General features: G+C 38.6%; 1 protein-coding gene across 5 annotated transcripts; it reads right to left on the bottom strand.

The window, feature by feature from the left end:
- Positions 1 to 794: 794 nt before the first annotated feature.
- Actr8 (actin related protein 8) lies at positions 795 to 16,169 on the bottom strand. 5 transcript variants are annotated; one of them, XM_015494423.2, is made up of 14 exons: positions 15,965 to 16,102; positions 13,242 to 13,405; positions 12,363 to 12,533; positions 11,156 to 11,266; positions 9,141 to 9,245; positions 8,586 to 8,759; positions 8,003 to 8,096; positions 7,529 to 7,661; positions 5,514 to 5,667; positions 4,432 to 4,527; positions 4,133 to 4,273; positions 2,778 to 3,042; positions 1,879 to 2,042; positions 795 to 1,080 (listed from the first exon to the last, which is right to left on the bottom strand). In XM_015494423.2, the coding sequence occupies exons 4-14, from the start codon at positions 11,225 to 11,227 to the stop codon at positions 937 to 939; spliced, it is 1,542 nt and encodes a 513-aa protein (XP_015349909.1). In that variant the 5' UTR covers positions 11,228 to 11,266; positions 12,363 to 12,533; positions 13,242 to 13,405; positions 15,965 to 16,102; the 3' UTR covers positions 795 to 936. The 5 variants fall into 5 exon arrangements, with proteins under 5 accessions (XP_015349909.1, XP_048657085.1, XP_015349908.1 ...); XM_048801128.1 differs by having other exon boundaries at positions 12,363 to 12,496; XM_015494422.2 differs by lacking the exon at positions 13,242 to 13,405 and having other exon boundaries at positions 15,965 to 16,169.
- Positions 16,170 to 19,763: the final 3,594 nt, after the last annotated feature.

The following is a 19,763-nucleotide window of genomic DNA, read 5'->3' as shown; positions in this document are numbered from 1 at the left end:
CTTGAGTTCCAGGTATGTGCTCACTACTGGCTCCTGTCTCCACTGAGACACCTTCTCAAAGAAGTCATGCTCAAGGCCTGGACCACTAGTGCTGATGACTATATTATTTTGATTTTGCTCCAGAGTGCTCACAGGTTAAGGGCAACTGGTCATACTGAACATAGAAATCTCCAAAAGCTTGCATCTGGTTCTTCAAATAAAGGAAAACTGGGGGCTTGATGATCAAGTAGTAATCCTGACAGTTACCATATTATACAGCACAAGCTAACAACTCTAAATTTTATCCAAATCATTTCTATATAGCTTTAAGAAGGAAAGATGTCCATTTTAGCTGTTGTCTTGCTCTTATAACAGTTTTCTTTAACCCACCCTACAGCATTTCTGATGACAGCATCTAGCCAGTAAAGCCTTAAGTTGTTGTCTCTAGAAATCTAGAACTGAATGGGTTCCTATCTTTTTTTGTAATCCCACAGAAAATTGAAAAAAACCCAAAAACTACTTTTTTTGTATTTAGAATTCCAAGAATACATGAGTCACGTGCACAGAACTCAAGACACCTATACTATGCTAGACAAGAGGGAAATGGCACAAATGGGCCCTTCTCACAAGTCACATCGGTATGGCTGACAATGCTCAAAGGTCAACAAAAAGTTCTTCGCCCCATAAAAGAAAGTTCAACAGCAACATTTTATATCACTGCGAAGCCCTGAGAAAGGGGCAGAGAGCTACAATTAAAGAGTTCATATTTATTCTTAAATGACCTGTCTTCAAAAGATTATAATTTCAAACCAATGTCATATCATGAACATAAAACTGAAATTTATTTCTTTTCCTTGACAATTAAGCATCTAGGTCAATAAATTAAAATACATACATACATATTCTTTATACCAAGAGACTTGTTTTGGTCTTCAACAGCGACTTTTCCTCCCCATTTCACCACACGAAAGCAGCTCGCTCTCGTAACATGCGGACACCAAAACGCTGCCATTCTCGCTGATAAATCCACAGTTCCTGAGTTGTATCCAAACATGCCAACACTGCCCCTCCTTTCCATGCAATCAGCCGAGGATCCATGTCCTAGACAAGTGATAGAACTGTTTTAGTATAAGCAGACAAGATGTATACTTCATTTACTTTAATCTGGGAAGGATTCCTGCTGAGTTCATGTCCTAAGAAGCTAGGTCTTCTACCCATATTAAGACAGCGGGACTCATGGACAACTAAGACCTCTCTGATCTGACAAGAGAACACTTTTAATTTTTACTATTGAACATGCTACCCTTCACTACTATTCCACAACAGGCCTTTAAGCAGGAACATATATAACAAAATAATTTTGATATGTGAGTGGAATAAATACATTCCCACAATCCTTCCCTCAGAAGTAAAAGAAAATAATATCACCAGGAACTGTAGTGAGATTTAATTCAAACATGATATATTTCTAAATTCCTGGGTTTATATTTAATGAAATTCAGACACAATGTATTTCAAAATTCCTGGGTTTATACTTCTTTTCAAGATAGTTCAAACCAAAAAGATTTTTAAAGATCTTTCTAGTCCAGGGACCAGCAATAGTTCTTGACTATAAGAGGCTGTCAGGGTATGAGAGAACAGTATTCTCAACCCACCTGATTCTCTCACAAAGGTAGAAGTCAGGTGCAACAAGGGCCAGAACCAGGAATTTAGTCACCTAGTCCAGAGCTCCTTCTGCCACATCTGTGCCACACTCAAGAGTAATTTTTGCACTTCCTCATACTCTTACAACCTCGCCTGACACAAGCCCAAACCTCCCAGGTTTTAACTGTCCACTTAGAAATAACCACTGCTGGTTTCGTTTGCATACAGTTCAATTTGCACCATGAAACAACACACCTTAGGCCTTGTAATTACATCCACATTTTCAATAATTCGCCTGAACGAAGGTGGCATTTTGTTGAGAATTCTGTGCTGTAGAAATTCTTGAGCTTTATGAAACATCAAACCACCTCCCACAACCAGGATGGAGCTGTACATCTTCTTTTTGGTATCATCAGATGCTGAAAAGACATAGATATCCCTTCCACTTACCACCACCACCACTAGGCCAAGCCACAAACATCTCTTGCTTGAACAACTGCAATAACCTCCTCAAAGATCTCCCTCTAGACCACTCTTAAACCCACACAGCCAGAGGAACCTTGTAAAACACAAATCTTGAGCATGCCGCCACCCCACCCTTCATGCCTTGTTACTCAAAGGATTAAGACCAAACCCTTCAAGGTGGACCATGAGGTCCAGTGTGGTGTGGTACTCACCTACTCTCCAGCCTCATTCCCACACTCTGATTCCCACATCAGTCTTTGCAGCTTTCTTCCTCTGCATGGAATGTCACCCTGTTTGTCTAACAACCTGTTTGCTCTCCACCTGAGATCTCTCACATGGCTCTTCAAGAAAGCATTCCCTACTGCCCACCCTCCAAACCTTCCCCGGAGTAAGTAAAACTCCTTTATTACATCTCTAAATCAGGAGCTCTTAGGACCCTATAGTTCAACTTTGCAGCACCCACCACAATTATAATTTCATATTTATGCAATTATGTTATTCTCCCTATGCTATACAATCAATAAGGCCAAAAACCAATTATTCTATTTCATTACTGTACTCCTAACACCTGGCAAAGCAAGGACAGAGTAGGTACTCGATAGTTTCTGAATGACCATGATACACTGCAAAAATATACCCTAAATTGAACCAATTTATTTGTTATTTCTGGTGTCCCCAAATGTGCTTACAACAGCAGTCTATGCTATGCAGGATGGCTTTGTCAAGGCCCAGGGCTTTCCCTTCAAACAGTGAGATGGCAGTTTTCCTGGACATCAGTGCAGTGAGGGCCTCCTCGGAGTCATTGCCAGCCATCAGGCAGTCTCCCTGGGAGGATCCTAAATCCACCTCCTGAGAATGGAGTCTTTCTGGAAGATCAGAGGACTGGCCACGAAGATCTCCTTCAAATCCAATGGGTTTAGATGCTGATTTTCGGTCAGCAGTAGCTTTTGCAGACTATAAATCAAAAGGATAATCAAGTAGATGGTATGACCATAACAGAACACTGTTGATATTGTCTAGCTAGATCCCACCCTTCCCTGCCTATCATGTCCCATTATGAAACAAAAGCCAGCAAGTTATACACATACTGCCCAGCACCCAATCCCAAGATAACCTAGGAGTGAGGAGTGAGCACACTCTAAAGCCAAAGCAGTCTCGGTAGGACTCAGTGTGGATCTACCACTGGTTGGATTTTGATATTAAAATGTTAGTACCGATACCATTTTTCCTGAAGTGAAATATTTCAATAGGATTCATGGGCCAACGGCTACTAGAAAATCCTCATTTTTAAGTTCTATCTACTGCTTCACATTTGCCTATGGGGCAGGAACAAAGACTAGAAAAGGTTTATAGTTCTCGTCTATTTTTCATCATGAGCTCTGATATTTCATTAGCAGGTAAAAGCTTCATTTTATGCTCCTACAGCAGACCTCTTATTACTGAAACTAGTTTTGAACAAAAAAATTCAGCTCTTTGCCCATGCCATATACCTTTTACAATGTAATTAATTATAAAGTAGGTGAGATGCTACTGAAAATACTACTGAATCAATATTTAGTAGCAGATAATGTAAGTAAATAATATTATGGCAAAAGAAAAGTGTTTTCATTAACTTTTTAAGTACATGGCATGGCATTCAGAAAACCGAATTAATGCCTGAATAAAGAAGTCTGTCATCTGGATTTTAAAGTCAGACTTTAATCAGGCATTGTAATCCCAGCTACTCAAAGGTTGAGGCAGGAAGATTGCCAGTTTGAGGCAAGGCTGGGCAACTTTGTGAAATTCTATCTCAAAATAAAAAATAAAAAAGGGATAGGGATATAGCTCAGTTGTAGAGCATTTGTCTAGCCTGTTGAAGGCCCTGGGGTCAACCTCCAATACTGTAAAAGACAAAATAAAATTCACACTTCATCTCTAGTTCTACAAGCAGTATCAGGGTTAGTCTGTTGAAGACCGAAATAAATGATCAGTGATCTATTAATTCTGGGCAAACTTCTCCTGCAGGATCAAAATTGTCTCTTCTCCCACCAGAATTACTATGAACCTGTTCTTGCTTGCTCTGTGTAGCCAGTAGATAATGCTCATCATGAGGATCCTCAGGATCACCCTGGGATCTGTGCTGCAAAGTTGTCATTTTCTGTCCAACAATTCCAAAAGTTGCGGGGTAAAACAAAGCCATTGGAGCCTGAGCATGAAAAAGAAAAAAAGAATCAGAAAGATACTGCCTCCAACTTCCAACTAGCAAACTCACCATGTTCCCAGCAAGTGCACATTCTCCCAGTGTGATTGATTGAGCCTGGATAGATTTCTTTTTACCCAAGATATACACATCTATGGGGTTACCTGGAGTTTTTCATCTCCTAACCGAAACTGGTAAAGCAGGGCAGGAGAATCTGGATGGCGAATCTGAAACTCATGGTCCTGAAGCCCAGAGATGTCCTGATTCCAGGAAAAGATGCTGTCAGTAAATCAGTAAGAATGCATGTAAACTCCTCAAATTATGCATAAGCCTCTCCATCTCTAAATTTTACAATAAAAAGGCCACCCTACAACCCTGTACCACTCTCACTATACTTAATAAAAAAAAGTTCCAAACTGGGTGTGGGGGCAAACGCCTGGCAAATTCAAAGCCAACCTCAGCAACTTAGCGAGACCCTAAGCACCTTTGCAAGACCCTGTCTCAAATAAAAGGAATTAAAAAGGGGTTGGGGATGTGGCTCAGTGGTTAAACACCCCTGGGTTAAATCCCAGGTACCAAAAAAAAAAAAACCCAAAAACCCAAGAATTCAGTTGTTCCTGGCTTTCCTATTTAACACTTCTGAAATGTATATCATCTGCAGTTTTCATTTTTGATAAACATTAATACAAAGAGTGACCTCAATCAATAAGCAAATTCTCTCAACTTATATCTAGACCCTTTTTATGTTTCTTAGAGTCTTAAAACTCAGAATTCTATTATCTGAAAAAGTAGAGGAAAAAAAGTCAAATACAAAAAGTAAAAAAGGTAGCCAACCCATATCTAATATATGTATGCATATATTATATATACACATATAGATATATGATTTAAAGGTTAACTCTTCACAATACTAAGAAAGTGCTTCAAAATTTAATAAAAATGTCCACATCTATGTATTTTTGTTACATTTATTATACCTAAAATTTTATCTTCATTCTTATCAGAGTGATTAGACACCTTCAGAGAAAAATGTGCTAAATTCTCCTAAAAAACAACCTGTGCATTCTGGGTTCAAGAGAGCACCTCACTATCTTGACCATATCAAAAAGCTCTCACCCCCTTGAGAGCAAAGCTTCTAGGCTTTATTAATTGGGTTAAAAGAGCAGTATAATTAATCTTAAAATACCTTTTAAATATTACATTTTCTCTAGAAACAAAAAAATGATAGGTAATATTTTGTTCCCACCTGGTCTAAATGACAAAAAGTTTCTTTAAGGTGCTGCAGAAGAAGGCAATCCATTTTATTTGTTAACTGGCATTCTCTGTAAGGGAATCCAGCTCGTTGCATGAGCCAATAAAAACATCTTGACACGTCAGATCCTCCATAGGCCAGACAAAGCCTAAAGTTAAAAGGGCAGACTGTTAAATCTGTGAGTTAGGAAGGTGCAAAGAGTGCTTCAAGAACTCCTTTAGGCATAGTACAACACAAAAATTTTCAAATGTTTATTGTAAGAACTGAATGGAAGAATGGAATAGATAGTAGAAGGGACAAAGGGAACTTGAGCCAAAACCAGTTGACAGGGCACCTGGAAGCAGTCATTTCTAAACCCTAATGATATGAACATGCTTTTTGCTGTTTGCAAAAAGTTTTCAAAACACAGAATATACATTATTAAATCCAACTCATTTTCAAGTCAATGGACTTTCGCTAGATCACAGTTGTTTGGCTGGCTGCACTCACAAGCATGCAGAGGTAACAACATAAGACAAACTTATGAGGGAAAGACTTAGGGAAACTGTTCACTAACTGAAAGTTTCTATAACTTAAGAAGACCACTGTAAAATTATTTTAATGGTAATAAACCTGGGTCCAGTATTTTCTCTATACTTTGAGAACAACAATGGCAGAGCCACGCTAGCTCATACTGGGTTTTATCTATTTATTTTTATACACACACACACAACACACACACGCACTCTTTTTTTTTTTTCAGTTGTAGATGGACACAATACCTTCATTTTTAGAAATAATGGTGGAATGTGATGATCATTATTATCCAAAGTACATGTATAAAGACATGAATTGGTGTGAATATATTTTGTATACAACCAGAGATATGAAAAATTGTGCTCCATATATGTAATAAGAATTGTAATGCAATCCACTGTCATACATAAATTAAAAAAAAAATTTTAAAGTAAAAAAAAACTGTTTGGTTATGTTTCATTTACATAATGACTCTATCCAATTGCCAATTATAGTTTTTAGACAGTTTACATTTTATTACATCTATATATTATTGTAATCAGTTCTTTTTAGTTTCCCAAAGATTTTTTTTCTGATGGTCAATGATTTGTTTTTATAATTACTCTGTTCAGAAAAATCAGTTATATTTCCTATGTAGTGTATGTACATGTATGTATTTGCACAGAAATATCTTGTTTTTATGTAATTAGATGCAACTGTTTTAATGAATTGGGATGAATAAAGGAAAAGTGATGAGCTATACAAGAGCATAAAATAAACAAAAACAACGTCAAAAGGAAAAAAAAAAAACTTTATTTATTTTTTTATGTGGTGCTAAGGATCAAACCCCACAGCCTCACATGTTCTAGGCAAGCGCTCTACCACTGAGCTACAACCCCAGCCCTCATACTGGGTTTTAGAATGTCTTGTAAATTGGGATTGGAGGCAGTAGATTAACCTTTTCATGACCGCCTTGAATCCTGTTTATATTCATTTCTTTTGTACCTGAGACTTAATCTACCTAAAGTAAGAGACAGAAGAAAGCTGTCTTAGGACCACAAAACGATGCACAGAATACATTCCTGTACTACCCAAGTGGCTTTACCTGCATAAAGATGTCTTAGGAAGGACATGCAGCAAACGTGCTCCTGCCATTTATTTTATTAACTCGTTACCACTGATGACACCACGAGAAAACAGCCATCCTTTGCTGTTAGGGTGTGATTAGCTTTTCTATGGCAGGCCACAGTAAAAGAAATGAAGTTAACATTCACACTTCCTCTATGGGAAAGCATACAATACAAGCCAGGACTTTCAGGAGCCACTGACATGGATTCACACTAGAAAGTTCCAATAAGGGCAATCATTTGTTTTTAGTCTTGCTAGAATTTATACTCCCCAAATCTTGCTGGTTTCCTATGCCCACTTTTAAATATATAATTTCTTAACCCTAATGATATGAACAGACTTTGAAGGGAGAGGGAATAGGAAACATCATCTCACAAGTTCCTTACCGCGTGTTCCGATGAGACACCCCATCCTCCACACAGCACACGCTTGTCTTCTGGTCCCCAACATCTACAATACATGTGCTGCTTAAGCCACTTCCAAAGGTAGCACAGACAGACTCCTGATGGACCACAATCCCTAAGAAACAAAAAGCAGAGGACCAATCAGCTAGAGAGCAGTACAGATTGTAAAAACGATTAACTAAAGTCAGGAGCCTAGAAACTTTTAGGAATGTATCTGCATTAATCTTTTCAGAATAAGCATTTAAATGAATCAGTGAATTAGATTAACTTTGCCACTGAAAAAGAACAATTTCATTTCAAGTAGGGCTCACTGCAGGACTAGGGGTGTAGCTCAGTGGTACAGTGCTTCCCTAGCATGCATGAAATCCAGGGTTTGAACTCCAATACCACAAGTAATTAGATAAATAAAATTTTTAAAAAATTTGTAAATAAGTCTCACTAGAATATCCCACATACCTGAAAAACCCATCTTCATCAATATCATATTCACTAGTTCTTTCACATGCTGTTTATTATAGATATCAGGAATTAATAGGATACATCTATAATACTAAAAAGAACAAAGAAAAAAAGGTGGAAGCGTTAACACATCCAGTCAAGTCCAATCCCACCACACCTGTCCTTATGGAGGCGTCCCTACACAGGAGCAGCAGTTACGGCTAATGGCTCAGAGGAAAAACTTGAACACATGTGCAATCCTTAAACATTTTCTGTTTCTTCATGAAACCCAAAGTCTCCCCCCACCACACTTGGAATCATCTCAGATTTGTAAAATGAAAGATAAGACAACTAATGTGTCTGAGTAGAGACAGAAAACATAAACATGAGCAAGCTTGCTGACTTCCAAACAGCACTGAGACACCCCAAAGCAAAACATTAAAAAATAAGACATCAGAAAGGAACTAATTGAGGAAGACCACCACCCTAAGGATGAGAATGCTTCAAGAAGGACACTATATCACAAACAACTTGGTAAAGTCTATTTGTGTTGACCAAGAATCTTTAAGACAATCCAAATTAACTGGGAATTTTAGCTCACCTTTAAGTCTTTCAGTGGGATTTCCAAGTACTTTTGTATTGCATGAGACCATATTACTTCAATATCTGCTAGAACAGCTGTAAGGGAGCCCCCAGGTCCCGGGTGAATATTTAACTGGCCTCTTCTGATAGGCCAATGGATATTGTAACAATCCAATGGATTAACATACAAGGCCTAGAAAAGGCAGGGAAGGAAAGAGGTATATTTTAAAAACTCTTCTCCTGGAGTCAAAAATCTAAGACCAGAATTAATATTAACATTTCTGAATGAGGAGCTGGGGAACGTAGCTCAGCAGCACTTGCCTAACATGCCTGAGGTCCTGAGTTCAATCTCCAGCACTGGGGGGTGGGGGGGGGAATACTAAGAACAACAATTTCTGAATGTTTTAGATGTTGAATGTGAAATATTTAACAACCCAGGTATCAGTGTGAATATCTGATCCTCAAAGCAGAATAACCAAATGTTAAGAAACAATCAGAACTTGGTAGTAAAGTGGATTTTAAGAGAAAGATCACATTTTTTCTTTTTTCATTTCACTGTAAAGACATTTCTTACCTCTTCTCCTACCAAATACTCAGGGTGATGAGACGTGTTTGTCCACTTATTTCCAGAACAGTGATCTAAAATTGCAGGCCGCATTTGTTTGTTGTAGGAACGTGCCTGAAAAAGAAAAAGAAAATTAGTTGCATTTACACAAGAAGGGGAGGAGGGCAGCATTAAGAATCCCTTTTGTTTCTCCCATTCACAGATCAATTTTAATCACAGATCCAAAATACTGGGGAAAATATTCACTAGTCACCGAAAGATTTTCTTGTCCTTTTCCACAATCTTGGTTTTTCCCATGATTTTCACACCTGTTTTGTTATTTATAGACAGTCCAAAATTAAAACTATATACTGCTTAAAGATGAATATAAATCTATATGTAAATCTAACTCATGTCTGCATTGGTTTATATTAAATTGAAGAATACAGTTAAGAATACAGCTTCCTACCAAGATCCTAGATTACACACTCTCCAGTAAAATATAAACTTTTATAAACTTGGTTAATAAACTACCTTATAAGTTAGCTGGCTTGCCTAAGCATTTGTGACACTGATTCAAGTATTCTAGTATTCAATATACAGTTAAGAAAGGAGTTTCTTTCTTTTTAAAGGAAATCTCATCTTGTATTTGCAGAATAAAAGGGAAAACGTGTGAATGGTATTATAGTCATGTGCCACGTAATGATATTTTGGTCAATAATAGGCCACATATAAGACAGTGGACCCATAACATTATAATGGAGCTGAAAAATTCCAACCACCTACTAACTCATGACATTACTCACTCATTTGTGGTGATGCTGGTATAAACAAATGTACTGCTCTTCCAGTCACACAAAAGTAAAACACGAACAATTAGGTATAGTACTTAAACTTGATATTCATAATAAACTATGTTAATGGTTTATATATTTATACCATTCTTTTATAGAGTATATTCCATATATGTGTATAAAATATTTAATATAAAATATTATTTTATATGTATATAGTACATATATTTTATATTTATTTATAAAAGTTAACTGTAAAAGATTCTCAGGGTCCTTCAGGAGATATTCCAGGAAAAGACACTGTTATCATAGTTCCATGTGTTATTACCCATGAAGTCCTCCCAGTGGAATAAGATGTGGGGGTAGAAGACAGTAATACTGATGATCCTTACCCCATGCTGGCTTAACGTGTGTGTTAAGATTTTAACCAAGAAAAGTTTAAAAGAAAAAAAAATTTAAATAGAAAAAAACATAGATAAGGATATAAAGAAAATTTTTATACATCTGTACCATGTTTGTATCTTAAGCTGTATTATAAAAAAACTGAAGAAGTTACAGCAAAGTGGCTAAGTATGGAGCTGCAACCTATAACCCCAGGTATTGGGAGGCTAAGATAGAAGAACTGCAAGTTTGAGGCTAACCTCAAGGCAACTTGGTGAAACCTTGTCTCAAAAAGAAAAAATATATGTGTGTGTGTGTGTGTATGGGCTGAGATGTAGCTCGGTGGTAGAGCACTTCTGGGTTCAATCTCCAGTACTGTTTTTTTTTTTTTTTTTTTTAAAGGTTTTAGTAAAGCTAAATTTGTTTCTGAAAAAAAAAAAAAATTAAGTGTTGCCTATGTGTACAATGTTTATAAAGTGTACAGTAGTGTACAGTGACATCCTAGGCCTTCATTCTCACCACTCACTGTCTCACCCAGGGAGACTTCCAGTTATGCAAACTCTGTTCATGATAAATACCCTACACGGGTATACTTTTATCTTTTATTCTGCATTTTTACTGTACTTTTTATGTTTAGATACACATATACCTTCCATTTTATTACAACTGCCTATAGTATTCAATACAATAACATGCTACACAGGTTTATGGCCTGAGAGCAATAAGCTATGCCATATGGCATAAGTGTGTAGGCAGCTAGATCATCTAGGTTTGTGTGAGTCCACCCTGTTATTTGCACAATAGCCCACATTGAGAGACATATGATAATAAAAGTGGAAAAGAATAAATGGGAAGAAAAAGTTGACTAACCTGTTCAGGAGACACAGGAATTCGTCTTGTGCCATTTGACATTTTTTTAGACCATATTGCTTGATCCACCATTTTAAGGCCATTTTGTCTTTGTTCATTACTTTCAGGTTTCTGAGGGGAAAAAATTGAAAGATGAGCAGAATAAAGGACTTAGTGAAAAGAGAAAGCTACTATTTAATCCATCATTAGGAACTACTCCCTCATCAACAAACAGCATTTCCTTAATCTCTGTCATTTGCAGTAATTTACAGGATTCCAAGTAATCTTTTATTGTAAATAAAAAAGTCAAAAATGAAACTCTGACCAAACCCTAAATATTAGCAAAAATCTATATCCTCAAGAGACTTTTGATTGTTAAAATTTTTCACAGCACTAATCAAAGCACATCTACTTCATGTTTACAAAGTATTTCAGAGATTCTTCCATACATCTGTATTTCTCATGTTTACAATTTTGTAACAATGTCACATTCCTTCTACATATTGTATTTTGATTAACCAAATATACAAGTTACTAAGATTTTGTGGACTCTTACATGGGCGAGTTATAATTAAATTTATAACTGGACTTCAGTAGTCTGCTAGTTATACTAAACAAGAGAATCCTAAAGGTTACCATCACAATTACAAAAATTTAAATTTCTAAAACTGTCCTTAACTTAAAACTTGAAAGCTAAAAGTGAATCATGATGCAATATGCAGATTTAACAGCTAACAAATTTTTTTCTAATAATTACCATCTGCAAAATAAGATTGAGTGAATGCTTACTTCAGGGAAATTATTTTTTTTGTCTTGAAATTATAATTTGATCTAAGACTATAGTAAGTGGTTGGCCATAGCAGTTCAATTTGCTAATGGTTTTAAAATATGAGTTGGATTTAAAGTATAAGTGTTTGGAAAAGAAAATACAGTTATCAGTTAATAAAAACCCATATCATTTTAAGTGACAATTCTATAACTTCCATTAAAGATCACCTTTATCAATATCCAATTAATCTTAATCAGTTAAACTGAATTTATTTTTGTTGCAACTAATTCTTCACAATCTAAATCAACAGTTCAGATAAAAAATGACAGCTGTTATTATTTTAAAACACAGTAAAGCTATGAGGATGTTTGTTCAAGATTCCCAGATACTCTTGGGTGTCTAAGCCCTCACAAGGAAACAACCTTGGGCTTTCTCTCCAGGTCCACTATTTTGACTTACATTTAGTCCTTCCCTTAAGAGCCAATTGTCCTTGTATAGGGGCTGCCCTTGTTGTTTGTGTCTTCTTGCAATGACATGAGGAATGCTGGCAGGGAGTGTGTCTGTGGCTCGACCAATTCTCAAAGTTGTTGAACCTGGATGTATTACAACAATGAAGTTGCTCTGGATTTGCTGCAAATGTGAAACACAGGCGTGTGATCTCAGTAAATACTATACAGGTGTAAATTAATCAATCCATTGGTAACAAACTAAGTTTCCTGTAAAGACTACTGGACTCAAGAGTATCAAAATAATTCAGTAGAGGAGTTGAGAAATATCCAATTACTGCTCTCCATCTTTTTCTATCTGTATGCTCTTGATCTGACTCAGAGTGCATCCAGCTAAACAAATATTTGCTTAAATTAAACAAAATTATCCAACATAAATTAACACATAAATACTGAGTGATTATGTGCCAGAGACTATGGGTACGATGATGACTAGGATGAAGTTTCTACCACCCATCTACTTACTAAGGAAGACAATTAAACAAGGTATAGAGTGTGGAAGAATATGGAGAATACTATGTTCTAAGATCCATATGAATGACCTAAAACATTTGTTAAGGTTAAAAAAACAAAAAATGTCCTAAGTTTTCTGATTCAGAAACTCCAGGGAGAACACCTAAGAACTGACAATTTTAAAAAGCTCCTGAGGTGACTAATAAAAATTACTTAGGTTTGATGGAAGGGGTCAGAGAAGGAATTAATGGAATTATTACTTTGTAATGCTGGAAACTAAGACTTTATATGTTAATCACTTCAGAATGTGTCCACCAAATGTATTTTGGTGTCATTATTTTTAAAACAAGGTTACCCTTGTTGGTTCTGTATTATTTACCTGACATAGCAAGAGCTATCCTCACAAATCAGAAAACTTTGCTGCAATTCACAATCCATCCTTGGATAATGGTGAACAAGGACTGACAAAGCAGCACAAATCCAGGACGGTGGCAATAACTGTGGGCTTTACTTTTACATGACAATCATTTCAGCTCAATAAATCTGAAGAGGGCAGAATACAGAATTACTTGGGAGAACTTCTGCTACATGAACTTGTTGAAGGTTCCAAATTTCAGTAGGAATAAGAGAAGGGACTGACAATCTTTTTCACAACAGGGATGCCTTAGTTAAGAATTGCAATTCCAGCCTGACTCTTTAGTACCTATTTTACCCTGACATCAAGCTACAGTTGTTTTCTTACCCGTCTTCCTTCAAAACAGTTCTGTGGATTGTCAATAAGTTCAGAACCTCTGCCTAATTCTCTAGCTTCACTCCAGAACCACTTTCATTTTAACCTCTTTAATCTTAATCTATATTCCTTTTTTAGATGGGGTCTTGTTATGTTGCCAGGCTGGCCTCAAAAACACAAACCTCCTGCCTCAGCCTCCCAAGTAGCTGGAGTTACATGTGTGCACCATCGAGTCTGGTTCCTCTTGAATTCTTAACTCACTGACTTTGGAGCCTTCAAACAGACAACTCCTTTGCTTGAAATGTTCTCTCCCGCCTCTAAGTGTTACTCCTCCTTCAGGTCTGAAGTTAAATGTCATCAGACAAGATTTGCTGCCCACATCCCCAGCAATCTTATGGTATTCCTTCCTTTATGACATTGTCACTTCTGTAACTATTTATTGTTTGCTCTCTCAACATACAATAAACTTTCCATGAGAAGGGACACCTGTCCTGTTCACTAATCTATATCCCAGCATATGGGTGACAGGAGCCTGGGAGGTTATTTGTTGAATCACAATGGCATCATTCTTAAGAACCAAGGTGTTGAGCAGTACTTTCCCAAGCTATTCTGTGTAAGGCAGACATTTGTCCAACATATTGGGGTAAACAGATGAGGCTGCCCAACATCAGGGATACCTGTACCTCATTAACAGCTTACAATCTGCAGCATGTTGACTGGGAAGCTCTGGAGTAGAAAATGCAGCTTCTTAGAGTGTGGACAAATATTTTTTGGTAATCACATATTTAATGTATTAAAAAAATGGATACATTCCACACATTATTTCTCTGGATTAAGTCTTGTTTTCTTAAAAAAAAAAAACAACAACAACAAATCTTACTACATTAAACAATATAGGTATCACAGAGAACATGGAAAAACTAAAGGGTGCTACACACACTGACTGCTGTAGTGCTTAAGGGCCCAGGCTCAGGATTCATAAATCTGGCTGCAAATTCAGAAGCTACTTCTTTGCTCTGATTACATTCCTATCTCAAGCACTCTTGTGAGGATGAAACGAATTAATCATTAATCATGCAGCCCAGCCATAGGAGGTATGGAGAGAAGCACTTAATACAGGAAGCCTTCCAAAAGTTCTCCATTGCCTTCAGAAGATGCCATATTCCAGCTTATATGATCCTCACAATATGGCTTCTGCTATCTTCCTCAATTCCAGACATCCTAATTTACTGCCTATCCTCTCTAGGCCCAAGTGTCTTCCATGCTGTTCTCCTTCCCTTTCTGAACTTCCCCTGCTAACTCCTAATTATCTTCAGGTTTCAGTCCAGATGTTACCTCCTTTGGAGAAACCTGCCCTGTCAGGGCAGAAGGAAGTGCCTGCTGTCTGCTGTATAATCCTCTGCACTAGCCCATTCCACACCATGTTCTGTTATCTGTGCCCCCCACAACAGCAAGCTCTACTAGGAATAGGCTCCTGTATAAAGTGGGAGAATGACAGGGAGTAGAAACAGGCAAGGCCACTACAGACCATCTAGCCTGCTCCTTCAAATGGAGAAACCAGGCTTCTGCAACAGTAATAATTACCCCGAGGGCTTCCCATGTGCCAGGCACTCTGCTAGGCATTTTACAACTGTTCTAACCCACCCACGGGTGAGGAAGCTGGCTCAGATGACAACGTGAAATTCTGAGCATTTAATGCCTCCTTATTTCTTTGTGAATTATGCATTGTCTTTTCCAGTTTTCCTATGAGAAGGTGTTTTCTTCACTGATGAATAAAGTGCTTGCAAATGTACAATAAAGCTCCTCTCATGCCAAGCTAATGCAAATTTGTTTTTCCTGGTAAATCTGACTTAATCTTGTTGTCTTCTGAACAGGCAGGTCTCAATCTCTACTTTAGAGAAAAAAGTCCACCTTCTCCTTGCTTTGAAGTTTGAAGAATCTTTGCTAACAATGGAAAACACCTGAACATGTAACAATCATCAGCTGCAGCTCCCCGTGGACCAGCCGGGTGCTAAACTCTCCCTGAGGCCATGTAAACCTCAGAGCAACTTGGGAGGCACGTGATAGCACGGTCGTAGTTTCCGGGCTGGGGACGCGGGGCTCAGAGCCTGGCGGAGCCGGCGGGAGGAACGCGGAGCTCGCGCACTGACCGCCAGACTCTGCTGCGCACCGCGTTCCCTCAAAGCCCGCGACCGGCGCGAAACAACCACTTCGCGGCACCACCCACTAGTGATACGATCCTCTAGGGGGGAAACCCGACCCCTTCCAACGGCTGCCAGGCCTCCCTTCCTCGGCCGCGTTCTGAGCCCCGGCCTGGCCCCAGAGGACCTAGGCTAGGCGTGGGGTCCTGAGTCCGGCCCCCGGCGCCCCACCTCCTGCAGCGATTCCGGCACCAGCGCTGGCACGATGGGCCGCTTCACGCCGCGCTGCTCCTTCTCCTTCTCCCCGCCCTTCTCCTTCCCGTTTTCTGCGTCCCCCTTCTCAGCCTGGGTCATCGTGGCGGCAGACGCCCACCAGCCTCTTCCTCAGCTAGACCTCCAGAGCGGAAAGGCCACCGCGCAGGCGCAATTTCCCGCAGGGCTGCCCACAATCAAAATGGCCGCCTCGGGCGTCGGCTCGGAGGATTCTGGGAAAGCGGGAAAGGCGGGGCTGTGCCGTAGCAGAGATTGGGTGGATGTTGCTGTAGATAGTTCTCACGGTAGGATGACAGCAACATAATGGGTTTTCGACCGCTTTACGTAGTCCCGCCGACAGAGTCTCATTTTAAAACTTCATTTTTGTGAGGTGCTGGGGTTTGAACCCAGGGTCTTGTGCATGCAAGGCAAGCACGCTACCAACTAAGCTATATCCCCAGCCCCAGAGTCTCATTTTGTCTTAACAGGTGTCTCTTCTCCAGGCTTCTCAGACAACATACATGCTCCTAGTTCTCATATTTTGCTGATCGTGTTGAATCCGTTCTCTGATATTGGGGTTCTTTGGGGCAAGGTCTCCTTAGATGACTTTATAACGTTTCATGGATTTTACTATAAATATGATTCCCAAATGTGTATCTCCAGTTTGGACCTCTCCCTGGGATCTAGATTGTTATCCAATGGCCTATTATCTCCAATTGGACAGCTACAAAGCATTGCAAACTTAAATTTATGTTAAATTTAACTTTGACAGGGCGGAGGGTGGGAGGAGGTACCACTGAGTCACATCTCCAGCTCTATTTTTGTAGTTTATTTGGAGACAGGGTCTTACTGAGTTGCTTCACACCTTGCTTTTGCTGAGGCTGGCTTTGAACTCGCAATCCTCCTGCCTCAGACTTCCAAGCTACTGGGATTACAGGTGTGCACCACTCGGCTGGGTTAAGATGAAACTCTTGATTACCCATCCTACCCACCAAAAAACAAACAATAGAACCCACTCTAACTTTTACCAGCTCAGTAAATTATTTTGATTATTCAACTGTCCACAGCTTTTGCTTCCAAACCATCAGCAAATCCTGCAGTCTTTATCATACCTTGAATGCATCTTCTTGTCCATTCATACTATCTTTACCTAGCCCAAAGCATCAACATCTCACCTGGATGACAACAACCCCTACCCACCCAGGGCCTTGGATAAGCTAGGCAAACCCTCTACCACAGACCTACACCCCCAGCCTACAATAACCTCTTTAAAAAATATAAGTGCATTTTAATTATGCAGAATAATGGGTTTCATTGTGGCATTTTCATATAGGCAAATAACTTACTTTGCTTACATCCACTCTCCCATCACTCATGACCCATTTCCTCTTTAGAAGTCTCCCTGTTATTTTTGTGCCCATCCCCCTGCCCCAGATTCCATATGAGGTAAAATCTCATACTTTTCTGACTTATATCAGTTAACATAATCTCTAGTTCCATTCATTTTTCTGCAAATGGCATAAATGCTTCTTTATGAGTGAATAATACTCCATCGTGTAACTATGCCACATTTTTTGAAATTCTTTCATCCATTGACATGCACCTAAGCTGATTCCATAACTTGGCTACTGTGAATTTTGCTATAATAAACACTGGTACGCAGTTATTTCTAGCATGTGCTGAATTTAATTCCTTTGAGTATACACCCAGGAGTGGTATAACTGGATCATATCGTAGTTCTATCTTTGGTTTTTGAAGTATCTCCATGCTGATAATTCACATTCCTACCAACAGTGTGTAAGGGTTCCTTTCCCCCTTATCCTCAAAGCATCCTTTTTTGTATTTTTTTTTTTTTTTTGGTACCAGTGTTTGGACTCGAACTCAGGGGCACTCTACCACTGAGCCACACCCCCAGCCCTATTTTGTATTTTATTTAGAGACAGGGTCTCACTAAGTTGCTTAGTACCTCGAAGTTGTTGAAGCTGGCTTTGAACTTGAGATCCTCCTGTCTCAGCCTCCCTAGCCGCTGGGATTACAGGCATGCACTACCACAAGGGCTCTTTTTTTGTATTCTTGATCATAGCATGGGGTAAAACATTCTGATGGGGGTGAGATTGAATCTCAATGCAGTTTTGACTTGCATTTCCCTGATGGCTAAAGATATTGAGCATTTTTTCATATACTAGTACAATAACTAGACTTCTTGTTTTCCAGCCGTGTCCCCTATACAAGTAGGTCCTGCAGCTGCCCAAATGTTAATATTACAAAAACAGTTCAATACCATTTCCAGCACTCCACTTAGTAAAATCTTATCAGGGAGTTATCCTAAAGAAAAACAAGATGTCACACCCATGCTTTATACTTTCATGGTTTCCCTTCACTCTTTGGACATAATTGAAACAGATCACCGTTAAGGCCATATTTCATCAAGGTCCTGCCACATTTCTAATTTCACTTTCTACCAATTTTCCTTGGCATTTCTAGCTATACTTGATTTTTCTGATATGCCAAGCCTTTCCCAGAATCGTCCTGTGTATGTTCACTCGAATGCTGCCTTAGGCCTTTCCAAGTTATCCTATCCTCCTATTTCCTTGGAAGCACAAATGAAGCATTAGTCTGTCGTTATCTTGCCTGCTTGTTTACTGTCTCACATTGGACTGGAAGCTTCACCAGAAGGCAGCCTTTGCCTTATCCTGTTACCTTCAGCGCACATGGTGAGTAAACTGGGACAAAATGACCCAAACGAAAATCATAAGTTAATGAATAACAAAGACAAGATATCTCAACACAAGCTCCTCAAATGGCTATGTTCTGCACTAAGACATTCAACCTAAGTATGGAGCAGGACAGCTAAATGTCCTGAGGAAGGAGTCCTGCAGCAGCAGTCTTGGGAGGCAAAAGAGGGTCGGTCATAGGTCACATGCTCAGAAGCCTTTGGTAACACTAAGCTATCACCTTTGTGGCCTCTACCATGATCTCTCCCACTATGGTCAGGTGGAGGTTTAACACAATGTCTCTGCCATTCTCTCGCCACACAACTTTAGAGTTACTAAACTTACTGCGCACTTGCATGTATCTTTATAACTTAAATATCACCTACCTACCTCATTTTGTCAGAAAAAATGTGTAAAAGATGCCTGGCAGAATTGAGTTGTCAAAATATTTTTCCTTATTCTAAAACTTGTATTATAATTGTTTCCTTATCTTTGAAAACCAGTGTCTTATGCTACTACAACCCTATTTCCTGACAAACAGGGTTAAATAAATATTGATAAATGTTTATTCTAAAAAGCTTTAACCCAATCACTTTGATTTCATAAGCCTGTTATGCATCGAAAATAGAATTATCTGTATCATTCGTTTTACTAATCAATATGTCAGCGCCTATTAACATGTAATCATTGTTCAAAGGATTGTGGCAAAGACAAAATTCCTAGTCTCACAGGGTTTTCCACTTAGTGAAAAATGTGAAAGTTATCTGTATTCGGATGGTATTTAAAGCCAATAGGCAGAATCCTAAGAAGTAGTATAGAATTCAAATTTGTTGAGATAACATCAAAGTCTATGGTTTTAAAGATTAGGCAGCAAATCTCCATTTTGAAGCTCAGGTTTGTTGGCAATAGCTTTATAAGTACCCTGATAATTATACCTGATAAAAATCAGACATGATGGGACAAATTATATTAAAGACAAAAATTAATTCAAGAGCACAGATTTTATGCATACTACTGAAATAAACACAAGAACAAATTAACCATGTACAATTGAAAAAAGGGAA

Source organism: Marmota marmota, unplaced genomic scaffold (assembly GCF_001458135.2).
Source record: "Marmota marmota marmota unplaced genomic scaffold, marMar, whole genome shotgun sequence".
Taxonomy (NCBI): domain Eukaryota; kingdom Metazoa; phylum Chordata; class Mammalia; order Rodentia; family Sciuridae; genus Marmota; species Marmota marmota.
This window is presented reverse-complemented; position numbering and strand designations above follow the sequence as displayed.

Excerpts from the sequence above, each read along its gene's own strand:
- Actr8 (XM_015494422.2), bottom strand. The coding sequence starts at position 16,087 with ATGACCCAGGCTGAGAAGGGGGACGCAGAAAACGGGAAGGAGAAGGGC. Across the intron at positions 8,760-9,140 it reads AGTATTTGGTAGGAGAAGAG|GCCTTGTATGTTAATCCATT; the intron begins GTAAGAAATGTC and ends TGCCTTTTCTAG. Across the intron at positions 2,043-2,777 it reads GCATAGCATAGACTGCTGTT|CATCTGATGATACCAAAAAG; the intron begins GTAAGCACATTT and ends ATGTCTTTTCAG.